The sequence below is a fragment of the Notolepis coatsorum genome, assembly GCF_963971535.1.
Source record: "Notolepis coatsorum genome assembly, chromosome: 19".
NCBI lineage: Eukaryota > Metazoa > Chordata > Actinopteri > Aulopiformes > Paralepididae > Notolepis > Notolepis coatsorum.
In genome coordinates, this window is record NC_140183.1 from 76,881,745 (window position 1) to 76,904,250 (window position 22,506).

Genomic DNA, 22,506 nt, shown 5'->3' on the forward strand with positions numbered 1-22,506 from the left:
GAGATAGAAATTGGAATTACTGTGAACACCTGAATATCCCCAAGGGGATTAATAAAGGAACACTTGACTTGGAACACATTATACTGTGGATGTGTTAGAACTTGATTTTGGCAACATACTATTTTGACAGCCCTACCAGCTAAGACGAAGGAAGGCAGTCCTGAGTCCACATCAACAAAAAAGAACAAGTTAAAAGAGTGTAATTATGGCACCACAACAGTTGTGCGTGAGACTTTGTAGTTAATATTAGCAGACATTAAACGTGCAGCATTATTCCCCTCCAGTGATGCCACAGATTACTTAATAATCTGATTACTGATTACTCCTTTAAAAAGTAATCTAGTTACTTTACTGATTTGAAAGTAACTAGGTTACGAAGTCGTCGTCGTCCCCCCTGCTGCTGCCACAACATAATAATGACAATTTTTTTTTTTTAAATAATGCTTTATTGAAAGCGCATAATGTCATAAATCATGATTGGCTGCTCAGACAGGTCATCATGAGACGTCATCAGCCATCAGGCCATATAAGGTCACAGCTGTCCACTGCTCAGGCACTCTAGGACAGTGGTTCCCAAACAAAATAAAATAGAAAATTTATATAATATAATTTTAATTAAAAATAAATTTGTAAAACCGCTGTGTAATATGAAACATGGTATTAGAGTTTGTTATTCTCATGTGTGTGTGGCTGTGGGCGTGCGTGCGCGAGCGAGCGCACGTCCCATCTCCGGTCTAGCTGACTGTATCCCTGGCTCTCTTATCATCAGCATTATGAGATAGTAACTAAATAGTAATGCACAGCCACTTGGAAAAGTAACTGTAATCAGATTACTGGCTTTTAAAAAGTAACAAGTTAGATTACTATTTACTGAAAAAAGTTATAAGATTAGAGTAACTAGTTACTGGCATCACTGTTCCCCTCAACGTGACCAAAAGCAAACTGAGAATGTGAACAGAGGACACATTCAGATTAAAAACATGTACAACTAGCTATGAATAGCTATGTGACCAAAAAATATTATGTAGCCTTAGCCTACCTGGTAACGTCACGTTAGCTAGCTTGACACATACTCTATGGACTCCACAAGTTAATCTGGGGCAAAACTCCATCTTGTAAGATAATGCTATCCACAGCTGCTGCCTGCAGGAGATCAAAAGTAATTCCAAACGGGTGGACTTGGTCATCTCTCGTGGCTGGCCACTAGTGGCGTTCCTAGCTTATATGCTGCCCTGGGAGAAATCCCCATACGCCCCACCAACAGGTTTCACCCTTAAACTATCACACAATTAACACTACATTGGACAAATCCTGTATCAAACAAATACTTTTATACAAATACTTTTATGCATTTCAAACAACTGTATCTATATCTTCATCTTACTGTATCACTCCGATAAGGTTAATTGACCTGACGTGACGTGCAATGAGCGATAGAAAACCATTCAGAGGGGAAAACAATTTTAATAATAATATAATAATAATATATAATATAATAATAATAATAATAATAATAATAATAATAATAATAATAATAATAATAATAATAATAATATTATATAATATTATATTATATTATATATATTATATATATATATATATATATATATTATAATAATAATTATAATAATAATAATAATAATTATAATAATAATAATTATAATTATAATTATAATAATAATAATAATATTATTATTATTACATGGGCGGCTGCCCATGTTGCCCATGCCTAAGTCTACCACTGCCGGCCACGCCGGGCGGAGTTAGCACTCCATTGGCTCCAGGACAGGTCCTGAAAAGGTCTAGCGTCACCAAAACCACAACACCTTGCTCACAGAATCACGCTTATGCACAGAAAGTATTTTGCGAGATTTACCACGAACAACTACACACACAAACGAATTGTGTTGCTGTAGTTTGTTTGTGTTGCTGTGCTCTCAAAGAGCACCTACGGGAGGCTGCAATTCGAAACTGGCCCCGGTAAATGTCCAACAGTTTCTTCCCCCTCTATTGTATATATTTTCTTTTAGGATCTCTGTCTCTTAAACAGTACTGTATATTTGGTGGCACCACGTAATCATTGCCAAATTCCACCCCACTCCAACCTCATTCAATTGTTGTGCTGAATATTTAGGGATCTTTAACAACTAGTCCTATTAAGAATCCTGTATGTCATGTATGTCATAAATGTTATGATGAATTGAAAATGGGAGACCCTGAAAAGACAAATGTCTTTTTCCGGTCTGCATCCCCTTAACAATTGTGTGTATTGAGCCGTACTGTATTGTACCCATTCTGCAATCTGTTAATAACATTTTCAATCAATCAATCAATCAATCAATCAATCAATCAATCAATCAATCAATCAATCAATCAATGTGCGTGTGTGTCTGCTTGTGTCCTATAGGCGAAGGGCTTTGAGCTGAATTACCTGGAGAAGGTTCCGGAGGTGAAAGACACCGTACATAAGCAGTCCCTCCTGCACCACGCCTGCGCTATCGTGGTGGAGAAGTTCCCAGAGAGCTCTGACCTCTACTCTGAGATAGGAGCCATCACACGCTCAGCAAAGGTCAGCCTATGACACAGGTTGGGCAGAGGGGAGGGGGGGGGGGGGGGGGGGGGGGGGGGGGGGGTCGATTTTAATGGAATCGTTACCTAGATTTCATAGCTCAAAGTTTCAAAAGCAAAAGGTGATTACAGACGATTTCTCTCAAATATAACCATTTTGTAATCAAAGGTTTATGAGTAGCCCTGTTAACTCCAATAACTCCAACACTATTATATAATATTTACAATTGTATGCCAGCAAACATATTCTACGAGTCAGTGTCATACAAATTCAAACAATTGCAATCACCAAACATTGTTTGTTAGATTATATGCAGTAATGTACATCATTATTATTGTCAGTCAAATCATACATAAGTGTAAATGAGGATAATCATTATTTAAGGTGAATTCTGTCAAATCGTGTTGTCCTCAGGTGGACTTTGACCAACTCCAAGATAACCTCAGCCAGATGGAGCGACGGTGCAAAGCATCATGGGATCACCTCAAGGTCATCGCGAAACATGAGATGAAACCCGCTTTGAAACAGAAAATGTCTGACTTCCTCAAAGATTGCGCAGAGAGAATAATCATTCTGAAGATTGTGCATCGAAGAATAATCAACAGGTGAGTTCCGTTGTAAATTACAGGGTTGCATTGCCCCCGACTTGAATTATTGTTAATTAACAAAAGGGGGCGACAGTGGCTCAGGAGGTAGAGCACAGGTAGAGCACAATTAGAATTTACCCAAATCAAAAGCCTTGGGTAGATAAATCCGTCCGTGAGGCTCTGAAAGTGCGCACCTCAGCATACAACACCGGGCTTGTGACAGGCAACATGGATGAACACAAGACGGCAAGATACAACGTCAGGAGAGCAGTAATAGAGGCAAAACGGCGTTACAGGGACAAAGCTGAACTTCAGTTTGAACAGGCTGACTCTAGAGGCATGTGGCAGGGCCTCAGAACGATGACAGATTACAAAGGCACCTCCCTCAAGCTGAACAGTGACATCTCCTTAGCAAATGAACTCAATACCTTCTATGCGAGGTTTGATGCGGTGAATAACAACACCAGCCTACAAACCACTGCAATGGAGGGGGGGGCGCTGCTGATGGAGATTCAGTGTTCAGAATAACAGAACATGAGGTGAGGAGGACCTTTAAGAAAGTGAATATCAGGAAGGCAGCAGGACCGGACGGTATCCCCGGCCGCGTCCTAAAAGTCTGTGCCGACCAACTGGCCCCGGTATTCACTGACATATTTAACCTGTCCTTAGAACAGGCTGTCATCCCCACCTGTTTGAAGAAGTCCACCATCATCCCTGTACCCAAAAAATCTACGCCCACTTGCCTCAACGACTACTGCCCTGTAGCTCTCACCTCCATAGCCATGAAGTGCTTTGAGAAGCTAGTGAAGGGCTACATCTGTTCCTCCCTCCCCATCAACCTGGACCCCCTGCAATTTGCATACCGCCCCAACAGGTCCACGGAGGACGCCATAGCCCATGTGCTGCACACAGCAGCATCACACCTGGACAAGAGGCAGGGGAACTATGTGAGAATGCTATTCATCGACTACAGCTCAGCATTCAATACCATAGTCCCCTCCAAACTCATAGCCAAGCTCAGGGACCTGGGCTTGAACTATGACCTCTGCCAGTGGGTCTTGGACTTCCTGACGGGCAGACCCCAGGTGGTGAGAGCAGGCAACTGCACCTCCTCATCCATCACCCTCAACATAGGGGCCCCACAGGGCTGTGTTCTGAGTCACCTCCTCTACTCCCTGTACACACATGACTGTGGCTCAGCGGAGCAACAACACAATCATCAAATTTGCTGACGACACAGTAGTGGTGGGCCTGATCTCTGCAAACGACGCAAGGGCCTACCTGGAAGAGGTCAAGGTCCTGGCGGGATGGTGCCAGGAGAACAGACTCTCCCTGAACGTCAGCAAAACAAAGGAGATGATTGTGGACTTTAGGAGGTCGGGGGTCAAGGACTACAGCCCCCTCAGCATCGACGGGGCACCGGTTGAGAGAGTGAACAGTTTTAAGTACCTCGGAGCCCACATATCCGAGGACTTGACATGGACCACACACATTGACAGTGTTGTGAAGAAGGCACGACAACGCCTCTACTTCCTCAGGCGCCTAAGGAAGTTCCAAGTCAGTCAGAAGATCCTTAAGAACTTCTACTCATGTACAATAGAGAGCATCCTGACCGGCAACATCACCTCCTGGTTTGGGAATAGCACTGCACAAGACCGAAGCAGACTAAAAAAGAGTGACACGTTCAGCGGAACGCACAATTGGAGGGGGGCTTCCCACCCTCCAGAACATTTACAACAAGCGGTGCAGGGGTAAGGCTAAGAGAATCATCAAGGACTCCAGCCACCCGAACAACTGCCTCTTTGAACTGCTGCGATCAGGCAAGCGATACCGGAGTCTCAAGGCGAGCACAGAAAGACTCAGAAGAAGCTTCTATCCCCAGGCCATCAGGCTGCTCAACGAACAATAAACACTATGCAACAACCATCAAATGCACACAGCACACACTCACTTTAAACAAACAACACACTGCAGCACCCACTCTCCACACTTTAGATGACCTAAACACACTTTATATTTATTGGTAAAGGATTTGCACTACAACTCGTACACCTTACTGTAAATTGTACCTAAATTGTACCTCATCCCATTTCTGCTTTGCACTATATAGTATTGTATATTAGTATATTGCATATTGTATGGTAACTCAGTTACTTCTAGTCTGCATCCAACATTGTACATATGTCTATACTGAACACTGGGACCTCTATTTTTACTTCTTTTTACATGCTACTTTATTTTATTTCATACTTATCTTGTCTAGCACAGTCTCTGGAGCGTAACAGTAAGAAGCATTTTGTATAAAAGTATTCTGTACTTCTGTATGACAACTATTGACAAGAAACTTGAAACTTGAACTCGAGTCGTCTGGGAGTCCGGAGGTTCCCCGGTTCGATTCCCGCTCCTCCTGGGCAGTGAGGAACAAATTGCAAAGTGCTTTGGATAAAAGCTGCTATATAAATGCAGCCATTTAACATGATATGAGGATGTGTTCATCGTTCCTAATATCATTCACAGCATCCAGTTAGCCTGCTTTATATTGATTTGGTGCACTGAACAGTACAGTAAAGACCACCGTCATGATGGCGTAACGTCTAGGGATGGGTACCGAATTCGGTACTTTTGAGGTACCGAACCGAAACACGTCGGTACTACCGAGTATCGAATCAAGTGAGAAACCAAAAAAAAAAAAAAACAAAAAAAAATTATTATTTTTTTTTTTAATTTTTTTTTTTTTACTTTTTTCTTTTCATGTCAACGTTCACACGCACAATATATGCTTACCTAGGATTTGACTTGATTCAACAACAAAGCAGTCGGAGTAATGACAAGCCGAAAACTGTCGAAATTGTAGTTATTTGAAGTTTGGATTTTTTTTTTACGACTGAGGTAGGTAAATTAAATTTCTTGAGACTAAATTACCGAAAAAAGGTACCGTTGGGTACCGGTATCGATTCACAGGTACCGGTACCGGTATCGGTTCAAATGTGAAAGGTACCCATCCCTAGTAACGTCTCACCCTTGCGCCCTCTAGGTTTCATGCCTTCCTGTTGTTCCTGGGCCACCCGACCTATGCCATACGTGAGGTCAGCGTCCACCGCTTCAGCAAGATCCTCAGTGAGTTTGCCCTGGAGTACCGCACCACACGGGAGCGCGTGCTGCAGCAGAAGCAGAAGCGGGCCAACCACCGAGAGCGGAACAAGACCAGAGGGAAGATGATTACAGATGTAAGTGGCCGACATACAAATCACTATTTCTTCCCTCCCGATCCCCTCTTGTCCCACATTTACATTGACATGTAAGTCGTTTAGCTGTTTAACGTCGTCCAAAGCAACTTACAGGTTCCGTATGTTCGCTAGTACAAACATGTAAATTGTTTCTCACACTTTGTCACTACATCACTAGGAATCTATTGTAGGATGAAAAACGAGACCCCAAGATACTGCCGTGGGTAAAGTAAAAGTGACTTTATAGGCAACAAAGGGAAGGGAGGGTACAACTCTGGCAGCTAAGGGTAAGCGATATTGTTCGCCAAACAGTGTCGAAATTGAGTGCTACAGTCTTGAGTGCATAGTAGTATACATATTAGCATAGTAGGTAGTAATAAGCAAGGCAGATTACTTAGTAGCAGAGTGCATAATAGTAAAAGATGACGAATGTGAGGAACAAATGTTAAAGCGCTTAGGATAATGCAGTCCATTTACCATTTAAAAGACAGTATGAAGGTTAGCCTTTTTTAAGCTTCCTGCACTAATGAATAATTTCAATTCCTTTGTTTAAAAAAATATATAATAAAACACAAGACGACACGTATCGACAACACATGCATTTGCAGTGACGTCAACATTGTTCCTCAGCAGCACTGACACCGTCACGTATGGTTGGTTACTAGGACGACCGTCAGCAAGGTGTGTGTTGAGTGGGATCCTGTTCTGTAGCAGCAGCAGAAGCAGGCCTCCTCTCTGACTGATTAAAACCCCTTAACCCTTTCACTACCACACTACCAAATGGTTTAACCCTTTCACTACCACACTACCAAATGGTTTAACCCTTTCACAACCACACTACAGACGGTTTAACCCTTTCACAACCACACTACAGACGGTTTAACCCTTTCACAACCACACTACAGACGGTTTAACCCTTTCACAACCACACTACAGACGGTTTAACCCTTTCACAACCACACCACCAAATGGTTGAACCCTTTCACAACCACACTACAGACGGTTTAACCCTTTCACAACCACACTACAAAGGGTGAACCCATTCACAACCACACTACAGAAGGTTTGACCCTTTCACAACCACACTACAGACGGTTTAACCCTTTCACAACCACACTACAGACGGTTTAACCCTTTCACAACCACACCACCAAATGGTTGAACCCTTTCACAACCACACTACAGACGGTTTAACCCTTTCACAACCACACTACCAAATGGTTGAACCCTTTCATAACCACACTACAGAAGGGTAACCCCTTTTCACTGCCAAACGACAAAGGGTTAACCCTTTCACAACCACACTACAGAAGGTTAACCCTTTCACTACCACACTACAGACGGTTAAACCTTTCACTACCACAGTACCAAATGTGTTGTGAAGGGCCAGATTAAAGCTGAGAATCTACATTTATTGTTTTATATACCTTGTATATTATTTATATATACACGTTATATCCCTTTAAGCCTGCGTTTGAATCCTAGTAATATTCGCTTTCCTTATTGGATAACGCTATCGGCGCCAGACCGCGAGCCCCTAAAGTCAGGTTCAAAGGCAAGTCCGGGCATGTTGCAACATGCCTGGAGACGGCGCATTGATTCGAGACGAGAACTGAGGTTCGGCACTAGAACGCCACTTAAGTATATATACGGCGGCAGGTGCGAACAGTAGCTGTTCATTGTTCATCAAGTTCAGTGTGATTCTAATGTAGTGAGAAGCAGTTTGTCTAACAGAGCGTTGAGAACCACGTGCGAAGTGAATAGTAAAAGTGTCAGATTTAATGCAGTAACGTCAAGTTCGATTTAGCTTAATGTGAAGTAAAGAGTCGTTATTTATTGTGTATCGTGCCAACAGCAGTTCGTTCGTGTGCAGCATTACCCAGCAGTTCGTTCGTTTAGCTAGTGGAACCTTAGCCAGTGTGCGTGGACTAAATACATTGGTGCCAGTACACGAGGAGGCCTAGTCGGAGAACCTACTGGACATGTGCATATTGGAACCGACGGCGGTGATTGCAGAACCAGTATTGGTTGGATTATAGTGATTGTGGAACGTACTACCCTTGGAGAAGAGCCTCGTTAATACCCACAGTCGTTTGGATTTAACCACCGTGAGGACCTACTTCGGGCTGGCTTCGTGGATTGAGGCTAGCTGGCTATCATCATTGCTATCGTGCAATTGGATTACAGTTATTGCTTTGTGGCTGAGCTTTGGATTACAAGGACTGGATTCTGTACGTGAACCCCCTTCTTCTTCAATTGATCAGACTGAGTATCCGAACATTCCTCTCTCCTCCAGAGCTTACATCTCTGGGAGGAACCCCCTTGTCTCCAGCGGTACCAGCGTTTCCCCCTATAATTGCCATCCTACGCCAGGCGGCGTTAGCCTAGTACCCCATCGTAGGAATTATTTTATTCCCACTGACTTCTGCTACTGACTGATTTATGCATATTCTTCGCCATACAAGCGCGACCCTAATTCTCATATCTGTACAATTTGCTGCATAATAATAAATACCCTCAATGATATTTCTTTGTCACCGTGCCGTGTTATTATGAGTGTCTGCCATAATTAGATGTACTGTCTGGCAAGTAATACTAAGTACATAACTAGCAGTGGTTTAATCTATCACAATCTTTAATACAGTCAGGGTTTTGTAACCCCTCAGTTACAAAATGGTTTAACCCTTTCACAACCACACCACCAAATGGTTTAACCCTTTCACAACTACACTTACAGAAGGTTAACCCTTTTCACTGCCACATGACAAAAGGGTTAACCCTTTCACAACCGCACTACAGAAGGTTAACCCTTTCACTACCACACTACAGGTGGTTAACCTTATGTAGTGTGGTAGTGAAAGGGTTAAACCCGCATGGGCCTCTTTTCTCGGCTCAAGAGGGACCCTATAATTCAATCACTGTGTGAACATCCAACCCGTTGGATGCACCCGTAGGGGGAATAACGAGTCCCATGGCGCCGCGGCCGCGCTCCTCTTACAGACACATGTCGTCATCATGTATATTTAAAGGCCTCCCTTAAAGAGATGTGTGCGTCTATAGTTTGCTGTCGGACCTAGAATGGGTTCTTCTTTTCATTCACAAACGTGTGGTGGCGTAGAGTGAGAGGTTGTTTTTATGTCTAATCTTTCTTTCTTTTTTCTTTTTTTTTGACCGTGAAAACAATCGATCTGTGTATCTATCTATCTATCTATCTGTCTGTCTGTCAATCTTTTCATCTGTCTACATTTTCTAATACCTTCTTCAACACACCTTGTACCAACACTTGTTTTATCTTTTTCCTCTACATTGACCTTTGACCCTATCCTCTGTAGAGTGAGGACGAAGAGGATGTTGAGGTATGGTATGGGGTAACTGTTAAAAGAGTGTGTGATCAACTGCATGGGAACGTGCCCTTTCTGCCGTGACTAACAAGGAACTGAATCGCATTCTGCTCAGTTATTATGACAGTTGAGATGATTTATCGGGATCACTTTTTCCTCCTCTGTTGACATAGCCCCTAACAATAAACAATGACGTGTTTACGCTGAAATTAGCAGGAGCTGGGTCATTAGTAAGACTGACATGTACAATGCATGGCCCTTCATGAATGAGGAAGCAGGAAGGTTACGACAGAGAGAAAGAGAGGAGTCTTGTGTGTGTGTGTGTGTGCCTATGATTAAATTACATTAGATTATATTAAAATGCATTGTCATTATACAGCATAAGTATAGTACAATGAAAATAAGTTTGGCATCCAACCAGAGTGCAAATGTAACAGTGAACTGCAATAGTAATATACAATGTACAGGTGATTAAACTGGGTATAAAATAAATATATATAAAATAAATTAGTACTACTGGTTGTAGTATTAATATGTACAGTGATACAGGTATAAAGACACTATGGTGGTAGTACAGTAAGTAATACTGGCCAGCAGCGTAACTAGTAAGAGTAGGTAAGGGATATGCACAGATAATATATAGTATCTACAGATATAAACGGATTACCGGTATGTACAGACAGATGTGGATATATATATGGTAAGAATAAATATATATTTATATATGGTATACACATCATTATTGTACATGCTGTCATACAGAGTTATATGGGTTATATGCAGGTGTATAAGTAGGTATATAGAAGGATTATATGCAGGTATATTCAGACAGATATGGATACAGCACTGTTGTACATGCAATCATACAGAGTACATGGGTAGACTATAGTATGAGGTGGGGAGGTGGGAACTATGGAGCCGGTGAGCGATGCATAGTTCTTTGAAATGAGCATAAATTCAAACCAGCAGCCTGGTAGGGAGGGGGTCACAATCCACAGATCAGTACTTCCTGGTAGAAATTAATCCTGGGTAATGGACCTCAAGGGGGACAACTCTGGGTTGATCTCTTGAGCCGGAACGAGGTCCACATGAGAATCTGCCGGTCACACTGGCTGGTCTGCGTTGAAACACAAGGGCCAAGCGCTGAATAATGAAATAAGTGGTTTTAACCTCTTAACAGGCACCCAGAAAAGTGGCAATTTTTTTTACTTGAACTTGGGGACTGCATACTTTTTTTGAAAAGCGTATCATTATACTTTATAGTATACTTATACCACATGCATAAGCCTGGTCTCTTTTTGAAAGATAACCTAATCTGTTCAAGTTCAAGTTTCTTACACAATAAAGAAAAATCACCTTTAGTGCTAATAAAGGACTGAACATAGTAACATAGGACTGAACTTGAGTTTTACTTGTAAATGGAAAACACTGTGGGTCCATAGCCTGAAGTATTGTAGTACAGGTCCAAGTTTCGATTTTTGGTAAACTGGTAAAAAAAATGTAATCCATTTCCTCATTGACGGCAATGCATTCAGTGTGTTTTTCACTTCCTGTTTTCGCTTGTCAATTTTCACCTAGATCCCTGATTCGCACAACCCCACGTGGGGTATCATTGGAAAGCATTTTTTACGAATGCATTTGTGGGAATATAATGCTTTGAAATTACTAATCTTGTTTTTATAGCTATTAGGCTGGAGATTGTTCCGATAATTCCGATAATAATAATAATTAACTGGAATGGCGTTTTTGTAGCAATCTTGAGTTTCTCCAAATGTTTTCGGTGTGTTTTCAGAATATTGCTGGCGGTGTCGGGGGCACGATGATCATGGAATTCCTGGAACACGGTTCTCTGAATAATGTCTGACTCTCTCTCTCTCATCCTCTCGGTCGTCCCTACAGAGCGGTAAGTTTGGCGGGGCGCCGTCAGACGGACAGGAGAGTCAGCCCCAGGGCATCCAGACCGCGGAGGATGTGGCAGAGCACGAGAACATGAAGGCCGTTCTGAAGAGCACTGCCCAGAGCAGTGGTGAGAGCGTGGCGTCCCCCTTGCCTGGCCTTCGCACGCGCACCCGAGCCGGCAGCACCAGAGGTCAGCCCACCTGACACGCCCTCCCTCCGCACACATTACATAATTCACCTTAAATCGCTTACACTAAGCAGTCTAATTATCAGTCTACCTGAACATATATTCATACCTACTTAATATACTCTGCAAAATCACCCAAATCATTCCATGCGAAACTTTTTTCCCGACGTTTTTCCGCTGATGGAAGGGCATTGGGAAGTTGTAGAACCAACCGAGATCTACCCCAGTGCATATCTTCGCAGGGATCGGAATACCCCTTTGGCTACCAAGAGTCATAGTTACTCCTGACGTCATCTGCGCTCTATTGCCTTGACCCCCCCCTCCCATTTGGCGTTAGATGTTATTTTAGCACACACCACACTACTGACATTTTGGATTAGATGTTATTTTAGATGTTTCTGTTCAAATAAAATCTTATGTCCAAACAAATGCATGCAGTTACATTGTCCAATTACCTATATTTATTACTTTTTTGGTGGGGGCACGGGCGCAGGGATTTTTGGCTAGTGACTTTGGAAAACCACTAGCCACAGTGGCTATGAGCCAAAAAGTTTATGTCAAGCCCTGACTGTACATATTAATACTACAACTCTGTACATACATCTGATTAGCACTACACCCAGTAATACTAATTTATATATTTTATACCCAGTTTAATCTCCTGTACATTGTACATACTATTGCACTTTACTGTTAAATTGTTTGGATGCCAAACGTATTGTCGTGTGTACTGTACTTTTTTATTTATTTTAATCTAATCAAATCTATAGATTTTTGGGGGCCCTACGCAAATTATAATTTGGGGGGCCCTTCCGTTTTTACCTTAAATCAGATCTCCACACCAGGATATATCACATTTTGACTTTTTGCCGTTTTGGTTGAAATTTGACAACATGCTTGCCATTTTGAGGGGCCCTCCGATTGGCTGCTAAACCTCCCTATGACCAATTAAGTAACTAAGAGGGCCTTGATTAAATAATTCAACTACGGATTCGGCAGTCATTGTTTTTTTATCTGTCTTTCAAATACAATTCTGTATGAATGGAAGCAGACAGTGACGGGTAGCCTAGGCATTGTCCAACTAACACCTCTCCCGAAGGCTACCCGTCACTGTTCGCCTCCATTCATTGTGCTAAGCTAGGCCAACATGCAGCCAGATAGCTAAACGCTGCTTTCTACTGAACGCACAGAGAGGAAACTGGTATCTATATTCTTGTCTCTCTCTGGAGAAGACGGTAAGCTAATTTCCCAAAACGTTGGCGTGTTCCTTTAACACGAAACAAATTTCTGTACCAACAGACAATAAAGAATGATCTTATCTTATCTTATTAAGGAAGGCGGGGGCCCTAAGCACAGTGGCTGATCCACCTAGTGGGTAGGATGGCCCTGCATGGCCATCTTCCCTTAACTCAATGGAGGCCAAACCCGAGATAAGTCGGGTTAACTCGCCATGCGTTGGGCGCCAGACCCGAGATTTCTCTGGTTTTGGTTGTTTATTCCTTTATTCGATAACTTTATTCATTATTCATCCAGGGACCTCTGTGTTACCATAGGGAATGAGTCTGCGGTTGCTAAAGTGCAATACCGGCCGCATCCAGCTAGACGGCGGTATCGAGCACCCTTTGTAACCTTGTATCTTGGCCTATGTAATGGGGAAACGTCTCCGGTAAAATGTTTCCTTGTCAGGGGAGCGGTTCTCCCGGTTCCATTGAAGCGTGTCAAATATCCCAGATCCATATGTTGTGGTGGATTATGCCGTGGACCAAATGGACATTGGATGTACCAGATGGCGATCAAACAATTGGAATATTATTTTTGGAATACTCCCGATCACAGGTAAGGACGATTTGATGTAATTTTTAGCTTGATCCTGCAATGATTTTATACCGATCGGGCTGATTTGAATGTTTTTTAGATTTTTGTTTGTGTTCAATACGAATGCCGTTACTGACAATCAAATTATCAGAAACAACCCCCCCCCCCCCATCCATTCATGATGGAACATAATACCTATGATATAGATTTTATTTCGGAATAATAGCGTCGGCAACGTCTATAGTGGAATTGACGTATAGGGCTATAACTCAGCATTTCATGAATGACCCTGGACCGCTCTACTTATATTCACCACGGTATAACACGGGAACGTATGGATGGAAATATTTATTCTTTTTCACATATTGAACGATAGATAGGTGATGTCAAATGGGCCATAGTATTGTATCCATAGCTATACTATAGAATATAGTTATAGCTCTACAAACAAGGCGACGCACTCCTATCGTTTAAAGCGCGGCCTAGCTGCAGCGGGGCCCCCCGGCTAATAGCTGGCGCTGAATGAGTTAAGTGTTTACAGGATGTGTGACGTATGCTTTTTTGGTTTCTTACCTACTTGATGACCTTGACCACTGGCTTTGTTCACCAGTCCACATTCCCCCATGGTGCACTGCAAACGACGACCCGGTGAATTGCACCGATGACACGGCTGACGAGATCATGGAGCGGATCGTCAGGTCAGCCACTCAGGGGCCGAGCCAGCGGGCGCAGCCGCGCGAGAGGAAAAGGTCCCGGGCCAACCGCAAGTCACGTGAGTTACTGTGAGCCGCATGTCCACCCGGAATAGTGGAATGATTCAACATCATCAATCATCATCATCAGCATCATTGTCATCGTGCAGAATTAGATATAATTAGCCAAGAGGGACTATGAACTACAGAGTAAAAATGCACTGATCAAAAGCTATAGTAAATGTCTATTTAGATGTTTTCATATCAGTATAGTTTTCAAATCTCATAATTCTAAGACTGTTATTGACTATAGAGTACGTTTACAATCATGACAATTGTTCAAAGCATTTCACAATGGATTTACAGTAATCCGAAGGCTTCTCTCTCTCTCTCTCTCTCTCTCTCTCCCTCTCTTCCTCCCACTCCTTCGTCTCCTCCATGGCCTCGCAGTGAGAAGGACTTTGAAGAACGGTTTGACCCCAGAGGAGGCCAACGCTCTGGGCCTGTCCAGCGGCTCAGAGATGCAGGTGTGATACGGAGCCGTGTCCCTCCACGTGGGATACAAGGACATCTGGGGGTGGGGCCCACCCACCCCACTCACTGGCACACGCCACCCTTGGCCCGTCAGCCCACCTCACCGTTGTTTTGGCACCACCACCACCCCCCCCCCCCTCTCTCTCTCCCAGCTATCGATGAGTTGATCTCACCTTTTTGTGTTTGGTTTGCACGGGCTTGACACGTGTGCTTCCTGGGTCATAGAGGTACAGAAAAGGCACAAAAAAATATATATATATATATAATAATAATAATAATAATAATAATAATAATAATAATAATAATAATAATAATAATAATAATAATAATAATAATAATAATAATAATAATAATAATAATAATAATAATAATAAATAATAATAATAATAATAATAATAATAATAATAATAATAATAATAATAATAGTAAATAAAAGAGGGGGGGGGCAGTAGAAAGATGTTCAGCCCTCAGGTACAAAGAGTAGCATTCAGACCACTAAACTGTTGTTTGGAGCAGCCTCTCTGATATGAACTCGTATGTCTTAATCCCAATAGCCCATATGAACGTGACAATTGACATAGGCTACCCACATTAAAGCGCAATTTTTTCTTTCTAGACTTAGGGCATCTGAAGGGTTTGGACACGTTTTGTGCTTGTATCACTGTGGCCTTGAGACTGGACCCCAAAGGGCTGGAACGTGCTGTGGTACTGAGCTTGGTACAGACGCTAAACTCACCACTAAATGACTGTGTTTCTCTGGCTTGATGTAAGCCATGTAGCTTTAGTGATTAGATAGAGCAAATTAAATTGTGTTTTTTATTTTATTTTTTGGATAGAAGGCTTTGTGCACAAGTTATTGTTCTGTTCTGTACTACTGTGGTAGTTTTTCTTTTTTTTTGTGGTTATAATCATTTTATGTTTAAGAAGGTGCTCGGATAAGGAATATTTGCACTGGATGTAGAAGGTGGGTATTGAGGGAATGTGAAATCCTTGACACTGATTTACATCTGAAGATGAAAACACGGCGTGCGGTGAAGCGGTCGCACAGACTCTCCGTATGATTTAAGGACGAGCGTGCGGGGATCCCGTCGTCACAGAGATGATACGAAGCTTTGTGAAAAATCTTTTTTAGGAATTTTGCTGGATAAGTAGCAATTAGCAATCAGAATGGAAGGGGTGGACTTTGTTTTTTGTTTTTTAAAGGACACTGAAAGAGAACGCTGATTCACTGTAACCCACTCCTTACTGTGGATTAGGCAGACGGATGATGAATACGACCGATAATACCACTAGTTTCAGACCGACGTTCATCATGCATACTGATATAATTTTTTTCTCTTCTTTAGCTGAAACAAATGTACACCGTCGCACGACGAGAACCGTCTTGACGCGTGCGATTGTCTTCGGTCGACTCCCACTTCCGACAACAACCTAAAGAGTTAGAGTCCTGAGGGGCGGGAGGATGTGTTACAGGCAGGCAATCTTCGGTGTGTTACTCGGTTCTTTGTGGAAACTTTGAGCTGCAAATTTAAGAGTGCCTTTCAGAGACGTGTATTTATTACGAAGACATTTTCAGGGAGATATAATCGAGAAAATGTTACTATAGCAAAGGTGCAGTCTGAGAAGTGGAGGTTTGATACTGCAATGTGCATCATTCAACAGCTGTGATTATGTTGTCATTCCCGTGACACTTGTATTCCCTTTCTTTTTTTTTGCCATAGCTCATAGCTCACTTCCTCATGTCTCGGATCAAATCGCAGAACGTTAAGATACAGTAGGTCTGACATACTGGTATTTACAGGTGGGGGGGATGGGGTCAAAATATCATAGCACGATATTTCTCATTTGTGGTATACATGGCAATATTATAAACTGCTAACAATGTAGTACTCAAATTATAGCCTTTATAGCATAGACGGGTTTCTCGACCATGTCATGCGCGCGCATCAAAGAGGCAAAAAGGAACGTAATCCTGGTCAGAACAACAGGGGCAGACTAGAATATATTTGTATTTGTTAGCCATGCTAATGATCTAAACAATAAATCCAAGCCAAAGCTATGTAAAAGGTAAAGACTCACACTCACAGCCATGCTGATTTTGGCAAAATAACATCAAGCCGTTTTCGTTTGAAACAAAGGGTTTCTCCATAGAGCTCCATTATACTTTTAGTCAGGGGAGTGCCATGGTTTCTCCATAAATCTCCATTATACTTTTAGTCTGGAGTGTTGTGGTTTCTCCATAGAGCTCCATTATACTTTTAGGCAGGGGAGTGCCATGGTTTCTCCATAGAGCTCCATTATACTTTTAGTCAGGGGAGTGCCATGGTTTCTCCATAGAGCTCCATTATACCTTTAGTCAGGGGAGTGCCATGGTTTCTCCATAGAGCTCCATTATACCTTTAGTCAGGGGAGTGCCATGGTTTCTCCATAGAGCTCCATTATACTTTTAGTCAGGGGAGTGCCATGGTTTCTCCATAGAGCTCCATTATACTTTCAGTCAGGGGAGTGTCATGGTTTCTCCATGGAGCTCCATTATACTTTCAGTCAGGGGAGTGCCATGGTTTCTCCATAGAGCTCCATTATACCTTTAGTCAGGGGAGTGCCATGGTTTCTCCATAGAGCTCCATTATACTTTCAGTCAGGGGAGTGCCATGGTTTCTCCATAGAGCCCTGTTGTACCTTTTTAGCGCAGCAGCTCAACGCAGGTAGGGGGCAACCCAGTCACGTGATTCAGCGGGTAGTGCTGATTGGCTTGAACCCTGTATGTTTATAAACAAGAAACCCGTCTATGGGCACAAAAGAAAAGGAGAACGTTTAAAAACATTTGAGCTCATTGAACACAAGTATCAGTATCAGTGCCAGATATTAATACAAATTAAGCATGGATTGTGCAAGAATACATCGTGATCTCGTGAATGCGTGCAATGATATTGTGACGATCTTAAGATTGTCATGTCGTCTACCCAATACACAGGTATAGTCAGTTTAAGGATTAGCTATGAACATTAGCGGTCTGTACCTTAATATAGAACTCAGGTTTGCACTTCCTCTGAGCTTTCAAATGTACCAAATTAGGCCAGACCAAATTAAGTTAGTTAGTCACGCTAATGTCACATCATTTGTAGGTGACTTCTTTTTTTTCATGAGCTTTGAATGTGGACAGAAGGGTTGCACATATCATCCTTATCATTAGGTCTCTATTGTCAAGAGTACAACTGTCTACGATGAAATGAAAGATAAACCTGTTTTTTTTTATTAAGTTTTCACATGATTTTGTAGGTCTATCTAGTCTAGTGACAATCAATCCAAAAATGTTTGTTTTGTTTTTTCCCTTCTTTTTTTAGGAAGGTCGGCAAACTCACTGTACTTCATTTCAAAGCGGTATCGGCGAGACAACATGCGCAGTTCAGGTTTACATTTTTTTTTGCTAAATGATAAAAATAGTTCTACCCAGTCACAACTCTTCACTGTGATGGAAACAGAGCCACTGGTGAGGGAGAATAAAAACAAGAGCGCAACCATCGTCATCAATCCACACCAGCACCATATAATAATAAGTCTCACGCTTTCCCGCTTGAGAATTTACTGAAAACTATTCAGCACCTTATAAAACAATTTGTAGCATGCAAACTTTTATCAAGAAGAGTAGAATTTAGGTTACGGGGGAAAGGCTGGGTCAAGCCTTTTTTCTCAGATTGTACTATTAAGAGTTTTGTCCAATGGAAAAAGGAAACGAGAGATGCATAGAAATCTGAATTGTGTAAAGTAATATAGAAGGAAGAATGCTGTAAAATTATGTAAATGTCGCAAAACAATGTGTCTGTTATTTTTTTTCATTTGTTTGTCTTCGTGTAGAATAGTGTATTATAGATAAAAGGCAGTATTATAAGAAAAAGTGTAATTTAAGCTAAACCAAGCCATGCATGGTTTAAGAAAAAAAGGAAAATAAATCTTCTACAGATGTCTCACTTCTGCTAGAGATAAAGGGAGGCTTGTTGTGGTTCTCAGAGACTGTAGGTATTTGTGTTTGTTTGTATTACTGTATGTTTTTACTGCACAGACTTGAAACACTTAACAACGCAGTGATCAAATCCACCCACTCAGAAGCCTTTCTCTTCATTGCACTCAACAAATCCTGTTTCCTCTCATTTGATATTAGCCCCTCATCGCAGCCTGTGCCATAAGGTCTTTGTGGAACTTTTGACACGAGTAACTATACAAACCAAGGCTTCTCTTGCATCTATGCCCACGAAAAGAAGTATGTAACAAAAATACAATAAAAAGGCTCATAAGAACCTCCTCAGACTCGTCTATTTTGATGATCACTTCATGGACTTCTAATATTAGCGTAGCTTCATGTATTGTGTGTATGTACCTCCTGCGACAGTGGCTCAGGAGGTAGAGCAGTCGCCTGGTAATCAGGAGGTTCCCGGTTACAGTACATTCCCGCTCATCCCAGCAGCTTGTTGAAGTGTCCTTGAGCAAGACACTTAACCCCTAAGGCACCTTGCATGGCCGCCTCCGCCGTCGGTGTGTGAATGCGAGTGAATATAAATTGTAAAGCAATTTGGATGAATAAATAAAAAAAAGCGCTATATAAATGCAATCCGGTCTATATGGGCTTTCCGCTTCTCAAAAGGTTATACACCGGATTGCTTCACTTCCCTAAATACCTAGTTCAACGTATACATGAGCATATCAAAAAGGCACATAAGAACCTTGAGACTGTCTATATTTGATTCTCTTTTCATAGTTTAATATTAGCCTTATTTTATGTGCATCAATGTAGAAAAGTCCAGCAACTCAAATTTTTCTTTATTCATACAATTAAAACCAATGCGTTTAAGCAACAAGCTTTCATCAGGCTTACATCACATATTGTAACTCTGATCAAGGTATTGTATGAATAAAGAACATTATTTCTAGAACATCCATCAGCCTCCAAAGAGTTGCTGGATTTTTCTCCGATGAGTTTTATCCAGTTCATGCACCTTGGTTGAAGGACGAAGTTGAGAGATCTTTCGTTTCTCTCAACTTTCTATTCAACACGTACCTTGCATCAGTTGATAAATACGATACCTAGTCTCAAATATGGTCCTCGTTTCAATACTTCTAAATATTAGTATCACCAAACTACATGTCAATTATTAGTAGGCTTATATGCCTAATTACCAGTGGTGGAGTATTTTTCCTCAAGTACTGTACTTAAAGTCAAGCTACTTTACGTGAGTACCGTATTTATATTTTAGGGAACTGTATACTTTTACTCCTACATTCATTTGAACCCATCAGTTGCTAGTTACTTTGAAGAAAAAGATGTTGCCTAGAAAGCATGGCAAAAATGTATGAACATTATACTTTCACATTTGAAGCCCGACGACTTCAGAGCAGCATAACTGGACCACATACCACTTTAACCTTTAGAGGTCAATGGATCGAGACTTGAATGCTCCCCACGCACTGGAATACAGACCTTGTGTAGAACGCATGCTTTTACTTTAAACACGTATTCAATAGCAAATAATTCTCTTCTTTTACTTGAGAATTCGAATGGAGAACTTTTACTTTGACCAGAGTACTTTATCTGGGTACTTACTACTTAAGTAAAGGAACTGTGTACTTCTTCCACCACTGCTAATATAACCTATATATAGGTAAAGTAATGGAAGAGTAATGTACATTAGCCCCTAAATAGAAGTAATTATAAAAAAGGAGAAGACAGGGGGAAAAGTTAAGCCTCTTTATTTTCAGTCCACACAACCCCATGCTGCAAGTCACTCATCCACACGGATCTTCACTGTTCCAGAGCGTATGCAGGTTAATGACAAATATATCAATACACTTGTTCTGATGTTCGCACATGGTTGTCATACAAAACTCATATTTGGTCTTGTTTAATATTTCTATGCCCACAGGTGTCATGGATCTTTTAACATGATTATGGTTTTGTTTTTCATTAACTATGCAGAAATGGTAAGATGAACAAGACATCTTAAAAAAAAAAGAGAAAAAAATACAAGAAATACAGCTAATGAGCACCAAAAAAAGCCAAAAGGTTTTGAAAGATTCAGCTGAATGAGACTTAGGGAATCCAGTGCAACCTAAGACATGTTCTGCTCTATACAAGTTTAAACTAAAAGCAAGGGCACATATCAATAATTACATAATTTGTCACCATCCTGTTCTCATTATTCAAATCTACCAATGTATAGCATTTTCCCTGAACAATGATATTTGCACAGTACCTTACAATTGTTTAGATAAATTACATACTGGAGTATTCCCTTTCCACCAGACAATGATTTACTTTGTAAAACCCCTGAACAGAAAGGTTGACAGGCAGAGAGCTTATGCAGTATACATTTTGTATTGCTACATCTTTTAACATCGAGGGATTTTAATTTCTTGCATAATTTCCTGTTCGCAGTTTGGTGTATGGTTGCACCGAATCAAGTCAAATTTTTTTTTTTTTTTATAGCACCAAAATACAAACACTCGACCGTTTGCTGGCCAGACATTTGATAGTATGTTTTAGAAATAGTACATAGCAAAGTGTGCAGTGCAGTCTAATCATTAACTGCAAGGTGATTAGATTTACAAAAACAGCAAAGAAATAAACAACACTAATAGCATATTACCAGACAAATAAAGCTAGTCCACACTCAACACAGTCAAACAAGCCTGGCCTTGTTCAGTTGTGATCACCCACTTATTGTGTATCCCAGATTCACTGTTAACGTGTTTTATTCTGATCATCTGAAAGGGATACAAATACACTAGGAGCTATGGTCGGACACAGTACACGGTGAGTGCTTGGTACAGTAATATACTTTACCAAGATTTGACAATAAAACCTTTTCATATTTTTCTAAGATCTGGTTCAAATTACAAACGATAAAAAGGAGAGAAAAAAAAGCCTCATTGCATAACCATGATCCGGGTTACCTTCATTTTAAAAATAGGTTTGAGGGATCACGGAGAGACAGAATTTACCTATCTCAAACCCACTCTCTTCCCTTGCTCACATCGGTTGCTTCATTGGAGGATCGGGAAAAGAGGGTGGGGTTTTAGATAGGTCAATTGAAGCTCATCATTTGGGGGAATCTAAAAAGCATACACAGTTATATAAAAATGTATACCCAAATTTTTAGCTCCAGTAAGCCAGTATGGGAACTAAAAGGTTCCAATTTTTAAAAATACTTTTTTTTTAATCTTAGTTATTCATGAAGTTATATTAATATATAGCACCAGCCTAGTTTATGGCAAGTCTTGGGTTTGGTCTAAAGAGCAAATCTGTGGTGCACTAGAATAGTGTAACCCAGACAGCAGTGAGACAAATTGCTGAATTTTTCAGAGAACTAAAAGTGCAGTCCCACTCCAGCAAATTCCCAGACCCCAGCTATCTAAACCCACAGTGCACCTCTTCCAACGACCTAGGACAACTGATGGGGCGCTTCAAGCATTTCCATGAGGAAAGTGTCGATAGGGGTGTCACCAATCAGCTTGAAGAAGAAGAGATGCTCCAAGCACTTCAAGCCAATGGAACGCAGTGCTGGCAGTCTAAGGAGGAGCTTCGCAAACCTGATGAGGGAGAACGAGACGGAAATCTCTTAGTATGCTATTTATTGGTTAAGATACGTAAAAATGTGACCCGC

The 22,506-nt window shown here is 41.4% G+C and overlaps 2 protein-coding genes across 2 annotated transcripts in view; one reads left to right on the forward strand and one right to left on the reverse strand.

Moving 5' to 3' along the window:
* Nucleotides 1-15,063, forward strand: part of fhod3b (formin homology 2 domain containing 3b) — a gene marked incomplete at its 5' end in the record, with an annotated part of 31,879 nt that extends 16,816 nt beyond the window's left edge. The window contains 6 exons of the mRNA XM_084336713.1: nucleotides 2,408-2,569; nucleotides 2,984-3,174; nucleotides 6,191-6,383; nucleotides 11,624-11,813; nucleotides 14,236-14,397; nucleotides 14,768-15,063. Of these exons, the coding sequence (XP_084192839.1) occupies nucleotides 2,408-2,569; nucleotides 2,984-3,174; nucleotides 6,191-6,383; nucleotides 11,624-11,813; nucleotides 14,236-14,397; nucleotides 14,768-14,850 (981 nt within the window). The 3' untranslated portion in view covers nucleotides 14,851-15,063. The remainder of the gene's footprint in view (nucleotides 1-2,407; nucleotides 2,570-2,983; nucleotides 3,175-6,190; nucleotides 6,384-11,623; nucleotides 11,814-14,235; nucleotides 14,398-14,767) is intronic.
* A 5,514-nt stretch (nucleotides 15,064-20,577) lies between these two features.
* LOC311245806 (retinoic acid receptor RXR-beta-A-like) overlaps nucleotides 20,578-22,506 on the reverse strand; it is a 42,256-nt gene continuing 40,327 nt past the window's right edge. Inside the window, 1 exon segment of the mRNA XM_084335794.1 lies at nucleotides 20,578-22,432. Within this exon segment, the coding sequence (XP_084191920.1) occupies nucleotides 22,285-22,432 (148 nt within the window). The 3' untranslated portion in view covers nucleotides 20,578-22,284.